We start from the raw sequence: 10,891 nt of genomic DNA, 5'->3' as shown, positions 1-10,891 counted from the left end.
GTACGCTACCTTGTTTGGGAGGTCTATCGGAGCAAATGCAGCAGTGTGTCTGGGCTGCAAATTAGTTACATCATGTCATGAACAGGAATGGAGTGATGTCCAGGATAGACTGGATGAGAAATGAAACTGGTCTCACTCGTATAGCAAGCTCAAGGTGGGTTGAAATTTCATAAAACTTCTAAACTGTAAACCCAACCCGGCATTGGAAATCAATCCTCAATCTAAATTACAGGCAGTAAATAGTGCCATAAAGTCAGGAACAAGCCATGATTTATGTGAATTTGAAGAATATTTGATGGATGCTGTGAAACAGATATGTTGGATAAGCGAAAGAAACAATGAGTCTTAGCTCGACGCATAATTTAACATTAGCTCCGCTTTCAAAATCGTATTTTTCTAGATAATGTTCAAACCATAATCTTTTAAAAATGCTGGGATTAACTTCAGCTCAAATAAAATAGACGCTGGTTTCATTCTTGTCAATTGAACCACGCAAATGCTAATTCATAAGCATATGCGGTATTTCGAAAAATTTCGTTTCAGGTGGTTCGAAACGAAATTCCGCGGAATTTCGCGGAATTTGAGCATGGCGAAATCTGATTTCTTGATTTCGTTTCGTTTCGTAAAATTACAAAAATTTCGTTAGAAAAAACTAGCTTCTAACGAAATTTAACGGAATTCCGCGAAATTTCGAAACAAATTTAAACTTTATATTATCAAAAATTTTGGCTGCGCCGCTAAACAAAATCGTAAAGTTGTTTTCAAAACTGTTGGTTATACAAATTTTTCTATTAACGCTTACTACATAATCCCATTCTTAGTCGACAAAGACGTATGTAGTTTTCTTCTATAAAACGTCTTCAGTGTTTCCATGATTCAAATTTAAATTTTGTGATATTTGTTTTACTATTTGCACAATATGAATGCGGAATCGATCGTGTTGCTGCTGGTCATGAGACGGCAGCTAGTCCAGGAGAACGCGAAGTGAAAAAAATCTACCTCGCGTAGCAGACATTTGTTTAACCAGTGTGCAATCGATCACGCCAGCTAGTGTGGGAGAACACGAAGTGATAAAACCAATGTCTGCATAAAAGAGCACAAAATTATTTAGTGCAGAATCAATCGTGTTGTAGAAGATTATTGAACGAAGCACATTAATCTTGCGTTGGATTGATTTAAAACACAGTTTTTGTCTTCTTGTTTTCAAAATAACTTCGTTCATAATAAATATTTTGTCGCTTACCACGAGGTTTCAAATGAATTACCTTCTCAACTAACCAATGATTCCTTTCCCGTAACGCTCACGTAGATGCAGAGCATTCCTCGGTCTCTTATGACAATGAGTATTAAACTAATTTACCTCTCCTAATTCCAAATTGATTATAAGCACGTGTTGGGGCAGGTTCGCGATTTCCGGTGAAATTCCTCTGGGCAATCAATTGGGCATTGGCTGTCAAGTTGCCCTATGCTCTGCGGGGGTGGTGGTATTGGCCAACGCACTACTTCACTATATGCAAAGCTCAAAGAGTTGCTGCTATGTCCCACTAGGCGTCACTTCTTCTTATCACGAAAAACTTTTATATTGTCGGAAACTCACTTTTATTGCTCAACAAATGGGGTGTTGCGGCCATAAGCAATCCACCGGGGTGATTTATTCGCATCGACCCGGTGGATGCCATTCTCATGCCGAGGCCCCAACAAGTCATCAGTTCATCACCAAAACTGCATGAAATACTTACCCTTTCCATTCATACCTTACTCCGCATCTGGAGCATCATAAAATGTATCTAAAAAGAAGAAAACATACTGTTTACTAATGAATTATTACAGAAATTACTCTATACTACTTACCATCGTACATTCGAGATACTCAAATTGTTTATAAACATTGAATAATAGTTCTTGACGTTTCTAGAACATTCAAGCAAGGTTACACTTTATGCATAGGCGAGCAGCTTGTATACAATAGAGCTTGCACACAATAGATTTAGCGAATAATAATTGAATACAATTCTAGAACGTTCTTAGAAGTAGAATAGGGAAGAGTGGAATATAAATAGGACACGCTGATGTACATAGTTTAGTCTTGAATAAATAGTGAACTGGAAAGTATCTCTCTCGTTATAAATTATTACCCCGGTACTTCGTCATCGCTCGAACACTAAATTGGCGCTGTAGACAGGATTATTGTAGTGTAGTGAAGTTAGTGAAACAATGGAGCAAGTAGTACAGAAACGTGAAATGCTGAAAGTTCGGTTTGCTGACATCAAGGTCCGAGTTAGTCACATGAACGACGAAAGCTCTGTCAGGAGTCTGATCGCCGAATTGGATCAGTTGGAAAGCTGGTGGAAGGAATTCAAATCCCTGCAAGATAAAATACTGGATTACTGTGAAGACGACAACCAGTTGGACAGTATCATCGAGGAGCTAACCGAAGCTGACGCACAAAGAAACACGATTAAGGCAACCATCAAACGGATTCTTCGAGAGGCCCAGAATTCAATGGCAAATCAAGAGAAATCCAGTACCACCGTTCAACGACTCACGGGCGAACAATGCCTTCTTTATCCGAAGTTCAACACTATCGGATCCCGTCATCAATGCGCACCAACCAAGCAACCCTTGGAACCCTCACCGCCGAAGCATACGAACGCTCAACACGCAGCTAACAACGTTTGCCTTCAAACCCCCAACATATCCATGCACCACAATACATCGCTGGAGCGATTTTCAACTGCCGTAAAGGTTGAAAATTACTGCCTTCAGGATGCGAACACAGCAAACTCTCACGTTTCACCAACATTTAACCAATCGCCACAAGAAGACATCACTCAAGAAGACATCGTAAAACAACCTTCATCAGAAATCGTCATCAAACCATCGCAACCATCGGGATGTGAAGACCAGCAACAGTTTTCGCCACAATCCCATCCAACCACTTATCATACAATCAAGCAACATTCATCGGAAATTCAAGCAACGGAGCCTACTCATCAATTCAACGACATAACTACTACAATGCAACAACATAATGGAACCACGAACGACCATCGTCTTCTTCATTCATCGATATACTCTGAAGATTTTGCATATCTATTCGCTAATGGAGCGCAGGACCAGACCCTGCGAAGCAAGATCAATCGTTCATTCATCACGACGGACAATCGCTTCTCATCACCACCAAGCATTCATCTGAATGAATCATGCACCAAAACGGTCGTCTTCAGGCCACTGAAATCGATAGACACCTTTACTCCAACACATTGGCAATTATCACCACTAAAGAAACAACCTAAGCAAATTCTGTTCAACGCTACGTCATCAAAGTATATGATTCGTGCATGGTGGGCGGCACGAGTTATCAATCACCTTAGCCACAACACGCAAGTCATCGCTTCCATCCAAAGGAGAGTATGGGGGACAGATCACCGTCTTCAATATAGGATTCCCTTTCAACTAGTCAAGTCAGGCCAATTGCTCAAGGTGGGCGGTACAAGGATCATCAGGCACCAACATCACAGAGATCATCATCAACTACTCATCACTTTTCATCAACGTAGCTTTGCGCTGACGTCATCGCAACAACAACGAACATTGTCACCAAACCAACAATCACCACTTCCAAAATACCATGGAAAATTGAACCTATCGATTGTAGTCATCATAATCATCATCTTCCACGTCCAGCGCATCTTCATCAAATTGTATACGCAATTTGGTGGGCGGAATGTTGCGGCCATCAGCAAGCCACCGGGGTGATTTATTCGCATCGACCCGGTGGATGCCATTCTCATGCCGAGGCCCCAACAAGTCATCAATTCATCACCAAAATTGCATGAAATACTTACCCTTTCCATTCATACCTTACTCCGCATCTGGAGCATCATAAAATGTATCTAGAAAGAAGAAAACATACTGTTTACTAATGAATTATTACAGAAATTACTCTATACTACTTACCATCGTACATTCGAGATACTCAAATTGTTTATAAACATTGAATAATAGTTCTTGACGTTTCTAGAACATTCAAGCAAGGTTACACTTTATGCATAGGCGAGCAGCTTGTATACAATAGAGCTTGCACACAATAGATTTAGCGAATAATAATTGAATACAATTCTAGAACGTTCTTAGAAGTAGAATAGGGAAGAGTGGAATATAAATAGGACACGCTGATGTACATAGTTTAGTCTTGAATAAATAGTGAACTGGAAAGTATCTCTCTCGTTATAAATTATTACCCCGGTACTTCGTCATCGCTCGAACATGGGGGGAATACAATATTGGACAATCTATCGGTTTCTAGTGGTTAACAGGGAATGATTTTATTTGATAAATTCAGTTAAAAGAAACTTATCATCTACTACAACTAGCTCAGATTCAAATCATGTAGCATTCTGTTCTAGCACTACTACTACTACCTCGACCTCAAATGTAGTACTAGATCAAGTGGGTTCGGCACGAATCTATAGATATACATTGAGAATGAACATCGCCGCCACCTGAAATTCCTAATTTCAACCCTGATTTTACTATTGCTACATCAAATTCATTGTTTACAAAATTCAGCGAGAGCACATGCGAAAATTATGATCGGAGATTTTAATTAATATTTCTAGAGATTCTAACTAATTATCTTCATTTTTAGGTGCAGCATCATCGTACGGTAGCAGGCATATCTTGGTGATAGGTCTTCGAATGATTCCTTTGCTGGTCCGGAGTGTCACGACGCGGATTAATCCGTCGCTTTCAGGGTGTGTTGCAGTTATTCTTGCTAGCGGCCATCTTACAGGTGGTAGAGACTCATCTACCAATATTACCATTTTCCCAGGCTGGTAGGCGGTAATTGCAGTTGATTGTTTTGTTTCTTTCTGCAATTCATGGAGATTGTCAGTGCGCCAAAGATACCAGAACTTTTGGACTCGTTCCTGAAGCTTCTGGTAGTGGTCAAGACGATTTAGCGGAATCATTGTGACGTCAGTTTCTGGCAAAGCGAAAAGGGAAGATTCGATAAGAAAATGCGAGGATGTTAGAATCGCCAAATCGTCCGGAATTTCAGTCATCGGTGTAAGAGGCCTCGAGTTCATGCAGGCCTCAATCTGCGCCAGAATAGTGCTCATGTCCTCGAAGGATAGTGCGATGTTGCCGAGTTGTTTGCGCAGGTGCTTCTTTGCCGTTTTAACAGCCGCCTCCCATAGGCCACCGAAGTGTGGTGCTTTCGGTGGTATCATGTGCCATTTGATTCCGTCGGTCGCACAAATGGTAGCAATTTCTCCTGATTGTCTCTCACGCAGAAGTAATTGGTGCAGCTCCCTTAATTCGTTGCGTGCTCCCTCGAAATTCTTGCCGTTGTCGGAGTACATATGAGTCGGTCGACCACGGCGAGAAACGAATCGTCGCAATGCTGCTATGAAGGCAGCGGTAGAAAGGCTGCTAACCAGTTCGATGTGAACTGCTTTTGTTGCAAAGCACACGAAAACACAAATGTATGCTTTGATAGCGGATGCTCGCTTATGTGCTGGTTTAAGGTACACTGGGCCAGCGTAATCAACGCAGGTGACGGTGAAAGGCTTGCTTGGTGTTATTCTTCGCTGCGGTAGTTGTCCTGTTTGTTGTGTTGCTGGTATTGGAGATGCTCGAATGCATCGAAAACAATTACGCATGATGCTGTTCATCAACCTTCGCCCCTGAATCGGCCAGTATTCTTGCCGCATTTCTGCTAATGTTACACGGCCGCCACCATGCAACAGTTTGTTGTGGTAATCGATAGCAACAGAACGTGTGAAAGGATGGGAACTGGGAAGTAGGATTGGATGCTTCGTGTGGTAAGGCTGCTCAGATAGATTTAGTCTACCCCCGACTCGAATGATTCCATCTGAATCAAGAAATGGACTCAATAGGCGCAAATTCGACCGTTTCGAAACTGTTTTCCCTCTACCCAATTCCCTAATCTCTTCACCAAACGAATCGGCTTGGGCCAATTTCACCAGCTTCTTGCGAGACATGGACAATTCCTCTACGGTGAGTACGGTGCTTCCTTCTGGTCGATCGGATGATTCTCGTTGACGGCAGGCATTGATAAACCGTAGGCAGTAGGCCGTTATACGGAGCAGTCGTTGGTAGGATGTGGTTCGCAAGAAAATGTCGTTTACGGTTGGCCGATTTTGAACGGCCGCCACCATGACGCGTCGCTCCAAAACTTCATCGGAATGGTTGTTCGCATTGGTTGTTGTTGGCCAGTTTTCCCTATGCAGACTAAGCCAGAATGGACCGTGTTGCCAAAGATCACTGCTCAGAAATTCATCTACTTTCATTCCTCTCGTTATCAGGTCAGCTGGATTATGGGTTCCTGCGACGTGGTTCCACTGCGATCCGTGGGTGGTGGTTTGGATCTCAGATACTCGGTTGGCGATGAAGGTTTTCCAAATATGCGGAGGAGAACGTAACCACTCGAGGGTAACTGATGAATCGGACCAAAGTAGGATGCCGATATGGCCATATCGAGAGCTTCGAGGATTTTTGCGTGCAATCTGGCGGCGAGTACGGCAGCTGATAATTCCAACCTTGGTATCGATAGACGTTTGAGGGGAGCGACTCTGGATTTTGCAGCTATCAGATGAACACGGATCTGGCCTTTGGAGGAAATCGACCTGGCAAAGGTGCAAGCGCCGTATGCTTGCTCAGACGCATCAGCGAACGTGTGAAGCTCGTAGGTAGAGTTTGGAAGAAAAACATATCGGTCAACTGCATAAGAGGATAGCTTTGCCAAATCGGAACAGTAGGATGTCCACTTCTCGTTGGCAGGATCAGAAATTTCGTCATCCCACCCACACGGTTGCAGCCACAGCTCTTGCAGGAGTATTTTCGCACGAATGACGACTGGAGAAGTAATACCAAGCGGGTCGAAATGCGTGGATACACCAGCTAGAATCGTCCTTTTCGTTGTAGCGCTAGTAGGATTGATGGAAGCGATTTCAAAGCTTAATTTATCTGGTTTGGGTTCCCATCTAACGCCTAGAGTTTTGATTGCTTTTTCTGTATCGAGATTCAGGAACGCTTTAGATTCAATTTGGGATGGATCTAGACCTTCTAGTGCCCGCGGAACGTTGGATGCCCATTTGCGGAGCTGAAAACCGCCTTTCACAAGCAGCTCATTCAATTCAGTCCTGGTATTGATTGCTTCGCCGATGGATTGGGCACCACCTATATAGTCGTCGACATAGAAATTTTTGATCAGGGCTGGTCCTCCGAGCGGAAAGTTGTCTCCTTCATCTTGACACAATTGGTTTAGGGTGCGAGTGGCAAGAAAAGACGAAGACGCCAAACCGTACGTTACGGTTAACAATTCGCACGTTTCAATGGGGCCATCGGGTTGAAAACGCCAAAATATTCTTTGCAGAGGGGTGTCTCTTGGGTCGACCAGTACTTGACGGTACATTTTCTCGATGTCAGCGACGAGTGCAACAGGGTACTTGCGAAAACGAATAATTAGGGTGAGTAATTCGTCTTGCACTACTGGACCAACTTTTAGGGTATCGTTCAGGGAAAATCCGGTAGTGGAGTGTACCGATCCGTTGAATACCACACGGACTTTTGTGGTGGTGCTTGACTCCTTCACGACGGGATGGTGTGGAATGTAGGAGACCTGTGGCGGCTCGGGTTCATTCGCAGAAACAATTCGAAGGTGGCCTAACGATAGATACTCGTCGAGAAAGTTTTGGTATTCCTGCTTCAGGTTCGGATCGCGCTCCAAGCGTTTCTCCAGGGAATGGTATTGGCGCATGGCAACAGCTTTCGTTTCACCCAGCATGTGATCGAAATCGGGATGGCGGGGAAGACGCACCATATATCTTCCTTCAGAATTTCGGGTAACATTCTCTACGAAATGTGTCTCGCATTGCTGTTCTTCGACGGAATAGTTTGGTTTGTTATTGATCTCTTCCATTTTCCAGAAGCGCTCAATTGCATCATGGAGGGGATCTGATACGGACACGTGACAGGCAACGGGTTCAACGACGGGTGAAATTAGGTTTCTACCAACGACAATCCATCCAAAAACACTTTCGACAAGCAAATGCTGCTGATCTTGCTCAATTCTCGTACCAGGGTTGACGAAGGAATAGAAATGTTCCGCACCTAGTAGCAAGTCAATTGCTCCAGATTTATTGAAGCTGGGATCGGCCAAGAATAAATCTTGTGGTATACGCCAATTCTGGGCCGAGAATGTGACGGCGGGGAGGTCAATAGTGACTCTTGGGAGAACCAAAAAATCCAAATCCATTGCAAAATCGTTCTTTCTGGATTTTATGACCGAGTGCACGCTGTGTCTTACATTGGAAGCTGATTCCCCCACACCATGAACAGGAATATTCACTGCTCGTCGTTTTAGCTTCAGTAGCTGACACAATCTCTCGCTCATTATGTTGGATTGAGAGCCGCTATCTAGCAGGGCGCGTGCAGGGTGAGTGGATCCATTTGAATCGACGACTAGCAGCACGACGGTGGAAAGTAGCACATTTGAGTTTGATAACGGTGATGGGTTGCTACTTTGAGAAGAGGAATTGGCGCATGTGTAGGTAGTCGTTGTGAATGGAGTATTGTTTTGACTCGATGACGGTCTGGCTTGATGAGTAGCTTGATTGGCGGGGCGTTGTGCAGGTGGTTGAAAGGATGATTCATTGAAGCTGTTGACATTGTGCAGCATGGTATGATGTCTTCTTTGGCAGTGTCGACAGGAGTATTTGGACTGACAGTTTCGAGCAAAGTGATCGTGGCGGAAACAATTCGCACAAAGGCGATTAGTATCGATCAGTTTCATACGGTCTGCAACGTTCATTCTTTCAAATCGAGGGCATTTGACGAGAAAATGATACTGGCTACAGGCATAGCATTTAGGCTGTTGTTCTTCAGCGAGAGTGTGGGAGGCAACTCTTGGGAAAAACGGTCTGCGATTGGAGGGGAAATGGCTTACTGGCATTGGCGAATTGTGCGACTGGTGGTTGACGGACATCGACTCAAGAACTCGAATTCTACGTTGTAGAAAATCGACGAGGCGAGCGTAATTTGGTTCATCGACGGTGGTAGCGAAATCTTCCCATGCCTTGAGGGTCCCATCGTCAAGGCGAATGCAAAGCAAGTGTTCGAGCATCGTGCTCCATTGGTCTACGGGCTCTCCAAGTTGACGAAGAATTTTGGTATGGCGTTGGAATTCATCAACCAGACTATGCAATGCTTCTGCAGATTCTCTCATCATGCGGGGGCAATCTAGTAGTGCTTGCAAATGACGTTTTTTGAGCAAGTAGTCGTTTGCGTAGCGCGAAGTCAATGCTTGCCAAGCAACGATATAGTTGGCAGTGCTAATTGCAATTGATTCAATTAACTGGGCGGCTTCTCCCTTCAAAGCGGCACGGAGATAATGAAACTTTTGAACTTCGGGAACATCAACATTGGAGTGAATGAGGGCGACAAAGGTATCATGGAAAGCCAGCCATTGATTATAATCGCCATCGAACTCTGGCAACGAAATGGTGGGGAGCTTGATGCCAGCTAGTGCATTTGCAGCGGGGTTAGGGATTGCGCTTGGATTTTGGGTATTATTGGCGGGTAATAGGGATCGTAGAGCAGCCTTTACTTTGAAGAAAATGGATTCGAACTTGGCACGGGTTTGGTTGTTCTGTTCCCTACCTTCATCGGTGGTTTCACACTCCTCTAACTGCGTCTGTACTTCCTCCAGTCCCATCCACATGCTATCTAGGTTCTCGATTCGAAGTGGCAGTTGGGCTTGGTCTCGATTGGCTTGGTATTTCGATGCGAACTGTTCAGCTCTTCCTAGCGAGGTCATGAGGGCCGTCCGACGGTTGATTAACTGCTGCTTGCGTTCCTCGTCCATGGCGCGAGATCCGGCGTGGGTTACGGCGTAACAAAATGGCGGTTCTAGACAAAAGAACACAGAAAAGACCCGGTAGAGCCGGACAAACGGAGTAGGGAGGTTGGAATACTACTAACCTTTTCAAGGCTAGGATAATGCCTTGTATTTTATATAATGCACCTCCGGTAACGGGAACGTACGTATTGCTGGCCAACTCAGCAAGACGGATTACTGGATCTTTCGGGTAGGTTTCTCGACAATCGGTAGCACTCTCAATGGCGGGAAACGGACAATAGCACTTCTCTTCGGCAACGGAAATCCTCGATGGATGGACGGAGTCACTTGGAATGAAAATCAGAAACAAATCTCAAGGTACCCGCGGATAATCCTGCGCACAATGGAATCACACGTACCGTGTGCCTGATTAGAACAGGCCTTGTATTTTTCAAAATCAGGATCAACGGGAACAATTTTGCACTCTGAAATCGTCTTGGGAGGAATGGCGGTTTGTTGCCCGAAAACGATGGCGGAAATTCAATAGCGAAGTCTTCTCACTATGGCGCTTGGCTTGATTTGGATCACGAACACGATGGCGGAATGGAAACCTTATCCTGGTCACGGCACCAATATGTTGGGGCAGGTTCGCGATTTCCGGTGAAATTCCTCTGGGCAATAAATTGGGCATTGGCTGTAAAGTTGCCCTATGCTCTGCGGGGGTGGTGGTATTGGCTAACGCACTACTTCACTATATGCAAAGCTCAAAGAGTTGCTGCTATGTCCCACTAGGCGTCACTTCTTCTTATCACGAAAAACTTTTATATTGTCGGAAACTCACTTTTATTGCTCAACAAATGGGGGGAATACAATATTGGACAACCTATCGGTTTCTAGTGGTTAACAGGGAATGATTTTATTTGATAAATTCAGTTAAAAAGAAACTTATCATCTACTACAACTAGCTCAGATTCAAATCATGTAGCATTCTGTTCTAGCACTACTACTACTACCTCGACCTCAAAT

The 10,891-nt window shown here is 44.2% G+C and overlaps 2 protein-coding genes across 2 annotated transcripts; both read right to left on the bottom strand.

Annotated features, from left to right (window-relative positions):
- Positions 1 to 4,631: 4,631 nt before the first annotated feature.
- On the bottom strand, positions 4,632 to 6,317 carry LOC134204220 (uncharacterized). The gene has a single exon (XM_062679047.1). The coding sequence runs from the start codon at positions 6,315 to 6,317 to the stop codon at positions 4,632 to 4,634; it is 1,686 nt and encodes a 561-aa protein (XP_062535031.1).
- An 11-nt stretch (positions 6,318 to 6,328) lies between these two features.
- On the bottom strand, positions 6,329 to 9,892 carry LOC134204219 (uncharacterized). Its single transcript, XM_062679046.1, has one exon. The coding sequence runs from the start codon at positions 9,890 to 9,892 to the stop codon at positions 6,329 to 6,331; it is 3,564 nt and encodes a 1,187-aa protein (XP_062535030.1).
- Between the last annotated feature and the right edge of the window lie 999 nt (positions 9,893 to 10,891).

This window comes from Armigeres subalbatus, unplaced genomic scaffold (assembly GCF_024139115.2).
Source record: "Armigeres subalbatus isolate Guangzhou_Male unplaced genomic scaffold, GZ_Asu_2 Contig461, whole genome shotgun sequence".
Lineage (NCBI taxonomy): Eukaryota > Metazoa > Arthropoda > Insecta > Diptera > Culicidae > Armigeres > Armigeres subalbatus.
Note: the sequence above shows the minus strand (reverse complement) of the source record. Positions and strands in the feature narration are given on the sequence as shown.